The sequence below is a fragment of the Abramis brama genome, assembly GCF_963993115.1.
Source record: "Abramis brama genome assembly, chromosome: 1".
Taxonomy (NCBI): Eukaryota; Metazoa; Chordata; class Actinopteri; order Cypriniformes; family Leuciscidae; genus Abramis; species Abramis brama.
In genome coordinates this window covers 47,111,072-47,125,368 of record NC_139963.1, presented here as the reverse complement: position 1 = coordinate 47,125,368, position 14,297 = coordinate 47,111,072, and the positions used below count along the sequence as shown (strand labels likewise).

Here is a 14,297-nt window from a genome sequence, read left to right as displayed (position 1 = left end):
CGGAAAAAGGAACGCAAATGGCGTCTTACTGGGCAGAGTGTCTACTATCAAGAGTGGAAAGATCTTCTGCAGGAATATCGAGTTCTTTTGGAGATTGAAAGATCCTCTTTTTTCTCCCAGACTATTGAAAATCATCAAAATAACCCCAGACACTTGTTCCAAACCATAAACAGACTGCTTCAAGTTAATCAGTCTGCCACGCCTGCTTCCCAACAGCTCTGTGACTCTTTTTTAAGTTTTTTTAATTCAAAAATTGACAATGTCCGTAAAGACATTCATGCTAACTTTGACTGTGCCACTCCACCCTTTTGTGCACCTGGGTTCACTGGTGTTCTTTTCACTGACTTTACATTACTGGATTCTGAGGTTCTTTCAAGGGAGGTATCCAGCATGAAATCAACTACTTGCTTGCTGGACCCAATTCCTACGGATTTATTAAAATCTTGCTTCCCTGTGTGGTGCCAAATTATCCTTAGAATTATAAATGAATCATTGGAAACTGGGATCGTTCCAGCAGTGTTAAAGACTGCTGCTGTTACGCCAGTACCAAAGAAAGAAAATGTTCCTAGGGATGATTTTAACAACTTTCGTCCCATTTCTAATCTTCCCTGTTTGGCAAAAATACTTGAGCGTGTTGTTGCCTCTCAACTTTGTAATCATCTTACAACCAATAACCTCTTTGAACCCCTTCAGTCAGGTTTTCGCAAATTTCACAGCACTGAAACAGCGTTGGTCAAAGTTACCAATGACTTGTTAATGGCTTCGGATTCTGGTTCTACCTCACTTCTCATTCTTCTTGACCTTAAAGCTGCCTTCGATACTGTGGATCACGGTCTTTTACTTTCCCGTCTAAAAACTGCCTTTGGTGTATCTGGTACAGTTTTGGACTGGTTCAAATCTTATTTTACCGACCGTACCCAATTTGTCTCGATGGGTGGCTTTAGGTCTGACACTCGTCCGGTGTTCACAGGTGTTCCTCAGGGATCAGTTCTGGGCCCACTACTTTTTAATATTTATCTGTCTCCGCTTGGACATCTGTTGCAATCTCTCGGTCTTAATTACCACTTATATGCAGACGACACTCAAATATACATCCATTCTAAACCTGGCGAAGACATTGATGCTCTTTATCTTTCTGGCTGTATTTCTGAGATTAAGGTATGGATGAATAATAACTTTCTTTGCCTGAACAGTGGCAAAACTGAGGTCATGCTTATAGGTTCCCGTCACCAAATTTGCAAAGCAGCTCCACTATCCCTGTCTGTCGATGGCTCTGTTTTAGAGACCCAGAGTAAGATGAGGAACCTTGGTGTAATTTTTGACACCAGCCTCACTTTTGATTATTTTGTACAGAACACTGTGAAGGCATCTTTTTTCCACCTTAGAAATATAGCCAGACTGCGTCCCATCCTAAATCTATCTGTTGCCGAGAAACTGATTAATTCATTTGTTGTCACGAGACTGGATTATTGTAATGCAGTTCTAGCTGGAGTTTCCAAATCTACAATTAACAAATTGCAATATGTCCAGAATTCAGCAGCCCGGATTCTGACGGGAACCGGAAAATTCGAACATATCACCCCAGTCTTGAAGTCTTTACATTGGTTACCGGTTAAGTTCCGCGTTGACTTTAAGGTCATGATGTTAACATATAAGGCTTTACATGGCTTAGCACCGCAATACTTGTCTGGTTTACTAAACAGTTACACTCCAGCACGTAGACTACGCTCTTCACAGTGTCACTTATTAACTGTTCCACAAACGCACCTAAAATCTATGGGTGACAGGGCCTTTTCTGTTTATGCTCCAAACCTTTGGAACTCTTTACCGCGTGAACTCAGGGAAGCACAGACTTTGGGTATTTTTAAAGTTCTTCTCAAAACTTATTTTTTTAAGCATGCATTTGATTGCTAATGCCTTCGCGGTTGGTGTATTGTAGCTTTTATTATTCATTTTTGCTGTTTATGTTATTATTAATTTCCGCTTTTTGGTGGATTGTGATTTTATGTTCAGCGCTTTGAGAAGCCACTTTTAAAGGCGCTTTATAAAATAAAGCTTATTATTATTATTATTATTATTATAATTTAAAGTAAAATTAAACAACCTTTAAAAAACAGTTATTTTCTATTTTTTTTTTATAAATTAATTGTTTTATTATTATTATTATTATTATTATTATTATTATTTACAGTGAGGATATAACATGCTAAGATAAACATAATAAAACTTACCATCCCTGCTGCTTTTGTCTGTAATTGTCTGTGCCCTTGTGATCTAAAAATTGCATATTTTGCTTCTGCCACAAATCCTAATCCTCCTCCCAGTAATCCTTGGCTTAATCCAGCTCCTCCTCCTGATGCTGCCAGTGATGCTCCTCCTGATGCTGCTGATACTGCCTGAAATGCTTCTCCTGATGCTGCTGATTCTGCCTGTGATGCTCCTTCTGATGCTGCTGATAATGCCAGTGATGATGCCGCTGATGCTGCCAGTGATGCTCCTCCTGATAATGCTGATGCTGCCAGTGATGCTCCTCCTGATACTCCTGATACTGCTGATGCTGCCAGTGATGCCCCTCTTGATGCTGCCAGTGATGCTCCTCCTGATGCTGGTGACACTGCCAGTGATGCTCCTCCTGATGCTGCTGATACTGCCAGTGATGCTCCTCCTGATGCTGCTGATACTGCCAGTGATGCTCCTCCTGATGCTGCTGATACTGCCAGTGATGCTCCTCCTGATGCTGCTGATACTAACTGTGATGCTCCTCTTGATACTGATGATACTAACTGTGATGCTCCTCTTGATGCAATTGATTCTGCTTGTGCTTGTGATGCTACTGCTTGTGATGCAGCTGGTTCTGCTTGTGATGTTCCTCCTGATGCTGCTGATTCTGTAGGTGATGTTCCTTCTGATGCTGCTGATTCTGCTTTTGATGCCTCTGATTCTGCTTGTAATGCTGCTGATTCGACTTGTGATGCTCCTTCTGATGCTTTTGCTTGTGATGCTGCTGATTCTGCATGTGATTTTCCTCCTGATGCTGCTGATTCTGATTGTGATGTTCCTCCTGATGATGCTGATTCTGCTTGAGATGTTCCTCCTGATGCTACTGATTCTGCTTGTGATGCTGCTGATTCTGCTTGTGATGTTCCTTCTGATGAAACTGATTCTGCTTGAGATGTTCCTCCTGATCCTGCTGATTCTGCTTGTGATGCAGCTGATTCTCCTTGTGATGTTCCTTCTGATGAAACTGATTCTGCATGTGATGTTCCTCTTGATGCTGCTGTTTCTGCTTGTGATGCTTCTCCTAATACTGTTGATTCTGCTTGTGATGCTCCCGATTGTGCTGATGATGCTGCTGATTCTGCTGGTGATGCCACTGATTCTGCTTGTGTTGTTCCTCCAGATGCTGCTGTTTCTGCCTGTGATGCTGCTGCTATTGCTGTGGATCCTGATCCTACAATTAGTGTTGCTGTAGGTAATACTTGTCTACCCCATTGTACTGATGCTTTTACTCTTTTTACAAAGGCTACAACCCATTGAAGTTTATCCATTACCCTCTGTGTTTTATTGATCACCCATTGTAATTGTTTTCTTGCTATTGCTACTATTGCAGCTCCTGCCATTGCTCCAGCTACTGCTGATCCTGTTATTGATTGTGCTACTATCAATGATCGCAAGATTGCTGCCGCTGTTCCTGCAAGGCCTCCTGTTACTGCTGTTACTAATACTGCTGCTGTTCTTCCATCTTCCCATAGTGATTGTAAAATGCCCACTCCAGCTGCTGCTCCTGCTGCTGCTCCTACTACTACTTCAGCTAATGTTGTTCCTGCAATTGCTACTACTGCAACTACTGCAACTGTCAATGCTATTGTTACTATTAGTGGTGTTTGTTTCCATGCTGCTTGCAGTGTGTATTGTAGAGTTATTTGTTCTCCAGCTGCTTCTTCTCCTGGCACTGCATCAATTAAAGGAAGGAAGGAAGGAAGGAAGGATTTTCATCATCAAATTTTATCATTCCAGAAATACAAACATCTTAAAATATACAGCATACTAGGGCTGGGCGATTTAAATCGCGATATTGTTATGCGCATCTCGTCAGTAAAGCCGGTTCCTTGATTAGTAGTAAATCACCATCACCTGCTTTCAGATGGCGCAGAATTTACTACAAAGAGCCGTAGTTAACTGACAAGCTGAGCCAAATCACATCAATATCGCGGACGTATCGCCAGCGATATTTAATGCGATATGGCTCAGCTTGTCAGTTAACTACGGCTCTTTGTACACAGCAAAAACTCCCGTGTTAAATTAACACTCCTGGGAGTGTATATGAGTCCACTCAAGAGAGTTGAAGTTAATGAGATAATTAAGTGATTAATTTAGTGATGATTGAACATTATTGAAGAAACCTGATGTTAACAAGCAGAATCACTGAAGGAGAAAATCTCAATTGTCAAATCGTCATAACGCCACCGTTATGACGATCAATGGTTGCTTTAGTTGGACTCTTGACCCATTATATAATTAACTTTAGATTTTGTTTGTCTGAGGTATCTGAGTTATAACTGCCAGTTGAACAAAGAAAAAAAAAGTGATCTGATGGTGTTGGTTATATTATGACAATCATCATTTGAACTTGATCACTGAACTCATTAAAATCCTTCTTTCTGACTTCGATTTATGTTGTTGCATAACTGTGAATCTGCATAAATGCCCAGAATTTTTGATATAATATAAAGGATTTCTTAAAAGTTGTTTAAAAAAAAATCATTCTTTTAGGCACACACAGATGTCAAGATTCAGCCTATGCATCTCAACAATGGTGACGAGCAGAATATTCAATTAGGAAAAGTAAATTACATAGACAATTCAGATCATAATTTATTCATACCGCAATGCATGATGGGAGCCATTAATGAGTTGTGATTGGTGGCAGCCACTGCAACATGCTTTATTATTGTCACCATTGTTGAGATTCACAGGCTGATTATTGATGTCTGTGTTTTAAATTAATTTATTTGAATGTCTTTTGATCAGAACAATGTTTATTAAATATTTTGAATTATAAGTAGCCTACTGATAATCATAGGCTGAAGAATCACAAAACTGCTGCTAACAAGTTAAACCAAACTATTTCGATAAATTTCCTTTTTCAGATCACAGCATGATTATGTCAAAACATAACCAACACTATAAGATAACATTTTACTTTGTTAATTTAACTGTTATAAATCAATAACAGCAGACAAACAACAGTAAATATTAAAGTAAACATATAATGGTCTAGAGCCCAACTAAAGCAAACACCCATCACCTTAATGGTAACTTACAATTTGTGATTTTCTCCTTCAGTGATTCTGCTTGTTAACATCAGGTGTCTTCAATAATGCTCAATCATCACTAAATGAATCACTTAATTATCTCCTCAGCCCTAAATGCCGCTCCATCTGAAAGCAGGTGATGGTGATGTACTACTAATCAAGGAACCGGCTTTACTGACGAGATGCGCATAACAATATCGCGATTTAAATCGGCCAGCCCTACAGCATACATGTATGATATTGATGTTATTCAATCATATAAATCACAATATCTTACCCATGCTGCTTGATTTTAAACCACCAGGATATGATGACCAAGATCTTCTAATCACTCATGTCAAGTTCACACATGGCTGGCCAGTAGGTTGTGGGACCCTAGGCAATATCATAATAAAGGATCTCACCAATATTGGACATAATATTCAAAATATATAACCACATGACAACTGCACTAAAAAAGAAATCCCTAATAATAACCCAGCTAACAGAATTTTGTTATAAGAACATTCTCCAAATATTCTGTTGGTTCTGGTAACATAAAAAAAAAATGTCCAGTTATCTTGAAGATAGAGGAAAGTTTTTTAAAAGGTATAATGTTCCCCAAACGTTCTTTCAACTTAATTTTTATTTAAAATTCAACATTTTAGGAACATTGATTTGTAACAGTCCAAGAACATAAAAATGTTTCCTGAATGTTAATAGAATGTTATTTAAAGGAGACATATCATGCTTTTAAATCGTTCCTTTTTACATATAAATGGGTCTGAATTCCTCATTATTGCAGCTCCACAGGCCACTTTTCTACCCCTTTTCTGATGTCTGTCTGAGAGCAACTCATTTTGGTGCGGTCTATTTAAATGCAAATGAGACACTTCATATCCCGCCCCCTCTCCAGGTTGCAGAGGTGACACTCAGTTCAACTCCACCCTGTTCGGCCATTTTTGAGGTTTGATAGCAGATATATACGGTGGCCGAGAGGTGCAAAACAAATCACAATTACAAAAACAAAATAACAATTCAGAAAACAAAATAACAATTCAGAAAACACAACGACAATTTAGAAAACAAAATAATTTAGAAAAAAAAAAAAAAATTCAGAAAACACAACGACAATTCAGAAAACACAATGACAATTCATACAAAACGGAAGAGGTAGGTATATTTTGAGAATGACGTACTTATCACTGATTGGAAGAGACACCTGTCAATCTATAAAAAATTTTGATCAACTTTGTTTTGCTATGCGAAAATAGAACACATTAAACTTTACTTTGAAGAAGGACATTCATGTGCCTTGTGATTGTGGACATGCTGGCGACATACCACATAATATTTACTATATTAATAGTGTGTCATGAGTTTAGTATGCCTGAGCACATGGTTAGCATGAGTGTTTTGTGATTAGCGCGATAGCCCGCTATTCATTATAAATGGTCATGTTGATGTTATTTGAGTGTATGAGAGTACATGATGTTGTTTCAGTCTTATTTTGTTTGTAAAAAGCATGAGATTAGAGTGTTACTACCAGCTGCCACACATCATTTTGGGGCTAGCTAGATCATGAGAACTGAGAGAGTGTTAAATAGTGTTAAATAGCTTGTTGATCATATTTTTCCTTCTAGTGTGATGGAATGTTTAAAGTCACTTATGTCTACAATGGTCATTACTGTAAAAAAAGTGATATACATGTTAAGAATGTATGTTTTGCTTTTGTTATGCATATTCGCTTCATTCTGAGTAAATACACCAACAAAGAAGCCATCACTGCAATGCTCTTTTATTTCATTTTTCGACATACCACAATATTAAAATCTGCGTCGACCAGGACAGTTGTTCGGCTACCGGACAACGTGGTTAGTACTTCGGCAGAAGTTGCGTGTTAAACGTGATGACATATGCGGCTGCGGCAAGAACTCAACCCACCAGGGACAGAACAAGGACACATCGTAAATTCGTTAGGCGTACCTATCACTCCATGGGACCGAACTATCTTTGCCACGTTGATGGGTACGATTTGTTTCTACCGGTACTTCCAGACAGTATCGCTTGATTCCGGTTCTGGCTTGATTGACAGGTGTCTCGTCCATTCAGCGATAAGTACGTCATTCTCAAAATATACCTACCTTTTCCGTTTTTTTCTGAATTGTCGTTGTGTTTTCTATATTGTCGTTGTGTTATCTGAATTGTCATTGTGTTTTCTGAATTGTCGTTTTGTTTTTTTCTGAATTGTTATTTTGTTTTCTGAATTGTTATTTTGTTTTCTAAATTGTCATTGTGTTTTCTGAATTGTCGTTTTGTTTTTTTCTGAATTGTTATTTTGTTTTCTGAATGGTTATTTTGTTTTCTGAATTGTCATTGTTTTCTGAATGGTTATTTTGTTTTCTGAATTGTTATTTTGATTTTAGACTTGCCATTGTGTTTATAATTTGTTGTTTTGTTTTTGGATTTGTTATTTTGTTTTTGTAATTGTGATTTGTTTTGCACCTCTCGGCCACCGTAGATATACGATTATCTAGCGGCACAGAAACTTTTGGACATCCAAGATTTGTGTCAACACAGAAAACATTTCATCATTGGATAGTTTTTTCGTTTTATTAAAGTGTTGTTTTATGTCAGCTTAATGCACGGAACGCTTTTCAGAAAAGATAAGGCAACTTATTTAGCACAATTCACACGGTAATTCAGGAAAAAAATACATGAAACTTTGGTCTTCCGACCTTTTACCACCATGTTGATTTATTTTGATTAATATGTGCAAGGGAGAGAGAGCAAGACAGCGCTTAGTTTGGAGACGGTGAAGTCTTGTTTACACTTTCGCCTGGCTCCGAAGAGAGAGAGAGAGAGAGAGCGCTCGCGCGCGCGACCAGGTCTCTCACTCTCTCTCTCTCTCTCTGCTCATTCTTTCAGTTAAACATGCGCCCTGTCACAAGCGCTGCAGTTCATCTACTTTACTCACCGATCAAGTAAGACTTTGGCAGGACAAAAAAATGACTTAACCCACAGATGTGGGTACATTTCTGTGAAAAATAAAACCAGGCACTTCGAAGAGGTTCTGATGCTGGGAGACGGTGTAATGAAGTGTGTGGGTTACTACATCCAACAACTGAACATTTTGACTTACACTCTCGTAACTTCTGCATCCTTTAGCTTAGGCTTGGGCCGGAAGTCGATGTCCTTATTTGGCAGTTCCACTGCAAATACTGTGACGTCATTGTTCAAAAAACGTAATAGAGAATAGAAAAATCGGAACAGGTTGCAAAATATGACCAAAACAGAATATAAAGATATCAACGAAGCACCTGAAGAGACTAATTTCAACTTTTCTGTACTTCTAAAGACTCCAAATATACAAAAAATGCATTTAAGGTCTAAAAAAGTGGATTTAGCATGACATGTCCCCTTTAAAGGTTAGTGTGATGTCCCTGAAACATTCTTTCAATCATTCAAACACCTGCTGTGAGCAAGCACTGAAATAAATAGTAATAAGAACACAAACTACAACTTTCAGACACAGTCTTAGATGAACTGAAGATAAAAGACATTAACTCTCTCAAGATCTGATTAAACAACTCCACAAACAGAATTACCAGCTTCACTTATTACTAACCTGACTGACTTTATGTCTGTCACGTCTACAGAAGTTCTTATTGAGAATTAACAGAGGTTTAGATGTTGATGTCTTATTGAAAATGTTTCATTTGAGGTCACCATCATGGAGATCAGTGTTTGCTTTAGTTCTCTTGACCCTTGACTTTCATTAAGTTGGTGCTTTATTAGCAATTAGGTGTTAATGTAGATCATAGACATGTCTGTTTAAAACGTCTTCTTCATTCGGGTTCGAACAGCGTGAGGGAGCGCAATAATAACAGCATTTTAGCAGATTTCTTTTGGCCGTAAAGCAATTGTTTACATCGCGAGACCTGATATCGCGCGAGACTTCCTGACGCGGCAGCCGGCGGCCCGCCGGCTCAAAGTTGCAAGTGCGTATTTTCCGCTCACGGGCACCAGGGGGGTGCGAAACGACCACCATTCAACCCGAAATAAGTAATATAACCATTCCAATGACTCCGAAGCTGTTCAGTTAAGGTAAAAAAAGTTACTTAGTTCACCTTTAACAAGCAGAATCACTGAAGGAGAAAATCTCAAATTGTAAGTTACCATTGTGGTGATGGGTGTTTGCTTTAGTTGGGCTCTTGACCATTCTACGTTTACTTTAGATTTTGTTTGGTTGTTGTATCTGAATTGTAACTGCCAGTTGAACAAAGAAAAAAGTTGTCTGATGATGTTGGTTATATTATAACATTCATCATTTGAACTTGATCACTGAACTCATTAAGATCCTTCTTTCTGACTTCGATTTATGTTGTTGGTTAAAGCATAACTGTGAATCTGCATAAATGCCCAGCATTTTTGATCTAATATAAAGGATTTCTTAAAAGTTGTTTAAAAAAAAAAATCATTATTTTAGGCACACACAGACGTCAAGATTCAGTCTATGCATCTCAACAATGGTGATGAGCAGAATATTCAATTAGGAAAAGTAAATTACATAGACAATTCAGATCATAATTTATTCATACCGCAATGCATGATGGGAGCCATTAATGAGTTGTGATTGGTGGCAGCCACTGCAACATGCTTTATTATTGTCACCATTGTTGAGATTCACAGGCTGATTATTGATGTCTGTGTTTTAAATGAAGCAATCTGAACATCTATTGATCAGAACAATGTTTCTTAAATATTTTGAATTATAAGTACTGATAATCATAGGCTGAAGAATCACTAAACTGCTGCTAACAAGTTAAACCAAACTATCTCAATAAGTTTCCTTTTTCAGATCACAGCATGATTATGTCATAACATAACCAACACTATCAGATCACATTTTACTTTGTTCATTTAACTGTTAGAAATCAATAACAGCAAACACACAGCAGTAAAAATTAAAGTAAACATATAATGGTCAAGACCCCAACTAAAGCAAACACCCATCACCACAATGGTAACTTACAATTTGTGATTTTCTCCTTCAGTGATTCTGCTTGTTAACATCAGGTATTTTCAATAATGCTCAATAGTCACTTAATTAATCACTTAATTATCTCATTAACTTTAACACTCTTGAGTGTGGACTCATATACACTCCCAGCCCCAGGAGTGTTAATTTAACACCGCTCCATCTGAAAGCAGGTGATGGCGATTTACTACTAATCAAGGGAACCGGCTTTACTGACTAGATGCGCATAACAATATCGTGCGATATATATCGCCCATCCCTACTTTGAACCATTATTGCACTTATTATTTTACCAGTTTGACTTTATTTCTGTCATACATCTACACACGGTCTTATTTAGATTTAACAGAAGTTTAGATGGTAATGTTTTATGGAATGTTTCGTTTCATGTCACCATTATGGTGGTCAGTGGTTGCTTTAGTTGGGCTCCTGACCCTTTACTTTTTAACATTAGTATTTCTCTGGCTGCTCCAACTCTGTGCTTATAGAGCATATGTGTTGTGGCAAGAGAAACTATGATTTGGGCTGTGTTCCCTGAAAACATCGCAAGCCTAATTTGATCGTATAGATCAGTGGTTCCCAAACCTGTCCTGGAGTACCCCCAACACTGCAAGTTTTCTTTTGTCATCAAGCATATAGTCAAAAATTTAGACTCTCACATCAGTGAATCAGGACACTACATGATAATGTTTTTATCAACAAAACATATTGTGAGCAGGTCATGTTTTCTCTTGCAGTAACAAATGTGCTTTATAAACACAGAGTTGTAGCAACCAGAGAAAAACTAATATTAAAAAATGAAAAGTGTCAAGAGCCCAACTAAAGCAAACACTGACCACCAAAATGGTAACTTGAAAAGAAAAATCCCATAAAATATTAGCGTCTAAACTTCTGTTGACTCTCAAGAACTTTTGTCGATGTATGACAGAAATAAAGTCAAACTGGTAATACTAAGTGCAACAATGTGTAATGACTCGAAGTCAGTAGTTCTTGTGTTTCTCTTTTTTCTGTTATTGTTTTTTCTCTTTCCGCCAATGATTCTGCTTATTAACATCAGGTGTCACCACTAATAGCCAATCATCACTTAATTAATCACTTAATTATTGCATTAAAGGGATAGTTCACTTTGAAATGCTTTTTCACTTTGACCATCGACCTGCATTATATGACTGACAGACAAGAACGGTTTGACCTAAAAATATCAAAATTGAAACTACTGTGGAAACAAAGACACCTACATCTTGGATGCCCTTGAGGTAAGCTAAAACATATCAAAAATTAATTTCAAAGTGAACTATCCCTTTAACCTCAACACTGCTTCAGTGTTAACTTAATTATCTCATTAACTTCAACACTGCTTCAGTGTTAATTTTTAACACCCTGTAGTGTGGACACATATAAACACTGAGGAGTGTTAATTTAACACTGGGGATTTTGCTGTGCATAAACTCTCTCTCTCTCCCTTTCATTATCATCATCATACGTAGCGAATTACACAAAACACTTGTTACAACTAACAGTAAATAAATATAAACACAGCTTTTCACGGGGTGCTTAATAAACTGGTCAACTTTATATCCGTAAAACAACTCAGATGAACTGTAATAAAGTGCGCACTTTCCCATTCATTACTGCCGTGTCCAGTTTCGTAACAGAGACTAAAGCTGGATCACAAACAGTTGGTACAGATCCATCCTCGAGTAACAACGAGAGAAAATTATGACTGCTATGTGTATTCTTGCATCTTATAACAAAACACCTTGTTTGCTTAGAAGACATTCTTGTCTACACCTGCTCCGGCGTCGACACAATGGCGGACTGTGTTTAGCTCACTCAGGGCGGGTCTACACTAATACGGCAGTGTCAGTCAACAGTTGTGGGAGGGACTTGTGCAAATCTACATCACTTTGCCCAGAATCTGAAAACCGCTTGTTCTGAGACACTGCTTATGATTTATGGGGATTAAAAAAAAGCACTGGTTTAGGTAATAAAACCTGTATAATTTGTATAATCATTTTATTATAGAATTGATTAATCAATTGATAAACACTTATGTAGTGCAGCAAAATAAATCTTTGTTCAAAATAAGTGTGTACACAAAATGTGGGTCAGAAAGTGCAAAGGCGAATAGAAATTAAAAATCAACCAAGTACCAAAAAATTATCATTTAAATTACATTTACACTGTAAACACATACATATATTATATATATTCTTCATGTATAGCCTACATATATTCATTTGAGTATTTTAAATATAAGTAATATACATGTGCCTCTTAGAAAGCAAAACTTTAGTATGGTTAATGTACAAATTAATTGCCTACCCTTTTTTGCATCTTTATGTTGACTCTCTTTGAATTTGATGCACAGAATATTCTTGAGAAAAGCCTTGTTCTAGATTATCCGTCACAGTTCTGTGGAGAGAGGTTTATTCAGGTCTGTTGTCCGGGAAATGAAGCACATTGAGGAATGTGTTAGTCATTTCCATCCGAGTAAGCCCTTCCCCCACAGCAAAATCTCTCTTATTACAAACCAGACTGACATTATTTCTGTCATTTGTCTACAGTTCTTTTTGAGAATTAACAGAAGTTTAGATGTTAATGGTTTATTGAAAATATGTGGTTACCGTTATGGTAATCAGTGTGTCCTTTAGTTGTGCAGTTGATGTGTTGACAGGCTAGTGTACCTGCAAAGAAAAGCTTTATCTCAGCCAATCCTTTAGGAATTTGCTTCTGGCTCTGATGTGTTAAACATGAGGTGTAATTTTTGAAAAAAATAAAAATAAAATTGACATTAATTGTGGGAGCAAAAGTGATGTTGAATTAATGCAGTTAAAAATGACATATTAACATTGACATAACCTTGATTCGATGGTTGCTCGCTATCTGGGACCCTAATCAAACACACTTGAACCAGCTAATCAATGTCTTCAGGATTACTAAAAAGCTACAGGCAGGAAAGTTTATCAGGGTTGGAGCTAAACTCTGCAGAGCTGGGGCACTCCAGGACACAGATTCCCCATCCCAGTATTAAAACAACACTAAAGCAATTCATGAGATTATTAAGTGATGATTGACCAATCCTAAAACACTATAGGAAAGAGGAACACATAGTTACGCATGCAATGAATTTTTTGACACATTGTTGGAATGTTGGAATTCATTTCCCACCCCTCCACTGTGGTCTTTTTCCTGAAAGTCATGTGATTTGCTGGAATAAGAGAGCAGACCTCTGAGACACACAGATCCTTTCTGATTGGCTGACATGCATCTTGCGTGACACAAATAGGCTGCTATTTAAGCCTGCAATATAGTGGCAAAAGAATACAGCAAAATAATTCAAGAGAGCAAGACATTTATCTTGTAAAATATCATTCAGAAAACTCAGTTTGCTGTTTGGAACACAGATTTCCTCAGGTTTTACTTTTTACATTTGCATGTATTGTTATTTCACTTTTATTAAAACCCAACTAAATATTTCTATAAAAAAAACAAAAAAAAACAGCAGGGAATGGATGCTGCATGTCGATTGTGAATCATAATAGAAATACCTGATTCACAAACAAAATATTTTGATCAAATGATTCTTTTTAAATCAATCAAACCGGTTCACAAAAAAAGTGTGAATGATTCTTCTCAAAAATCATGAATCTGATTCTAAATCTCAAGCGAAGCAAACTGGACAATAGATTTCCATTGGTGGATGTAAAGATTTACTGGATAGATTATCTTTGGATATAAATTAATTGTAACATATTTCAGGGTTAAAATTTAGATTTTTCTAGAGTGATGTTTATGATGATAACTACAAGAATTATATAACATATTATAATACATCAATGATTTGTTTAATGTGCCCATATTATGCTTTTTCAAATATGATCTTTGCATACAGCTGTTTGTCAGTGTAAAAAGTTTTAAAAATCAAAGTGCGCTACAAAAAAAGTTATTGACTTTCCAAA

At 37.2% G+C, this 14,297-nt stretch overlaps 2 protein-coding genes across 3 annotated transcripts in view; one reads left to right on the top strand and one right to left on the bottom strand.

The window, feature by feature from the left end:
- The window catches only part of LOC311071803 (interferon-induced very large GTPase 1-like), a 40,908-nt gene extending 27,666 nt beyond the window's left edge, over positions 1 to 13,242 (bottom strand). Inside the window, exons 1-4 of the mRNA XM_084096342.1 lie at positions 12,963 to 13,242; positions 12,661 to 12,774; positions 5,593 to 5,690; positions 2,232 to 3,952 (exon numbers count right to left, since the gene is read on the bottom strand). Coding sequence (XP_083952468.1) covers positions 2,232 to 3,952; positions 5,593 to 5,596 — 1,725 coding nt within the window. The 5' untranslated portion in view covers positions 5,597 to 5,690; positions 12,661 to 12,774; positions 12,963 to 13,242. The remainder of the gene's footprint in view (positions 1 to 2,231; positions 3,953 to 5,592; positions 5,691 to 12,660; positions 12,775 to 12,962) is intronic.
- A 428-nt stretch (positions 13,243 to 13,670) lies between these two features.
- Positions 13,671 to 14,297, top strand: part of LOC311079441 (uncharacterized protein) — a 66,942-nt gene continuing 66,315 nt past the window's right edge. For both annotated transcript variants that reach the window (XM_084108871.1, XM_084108869.1), the window contains exon 1: positions 13,671 to 13,752. The gene's annotated coding sequence lies outside the window, so the exon portion shown is untranslated. The remainder of the gene's footprint in view (positions 13,753 to 14,297) is intronic.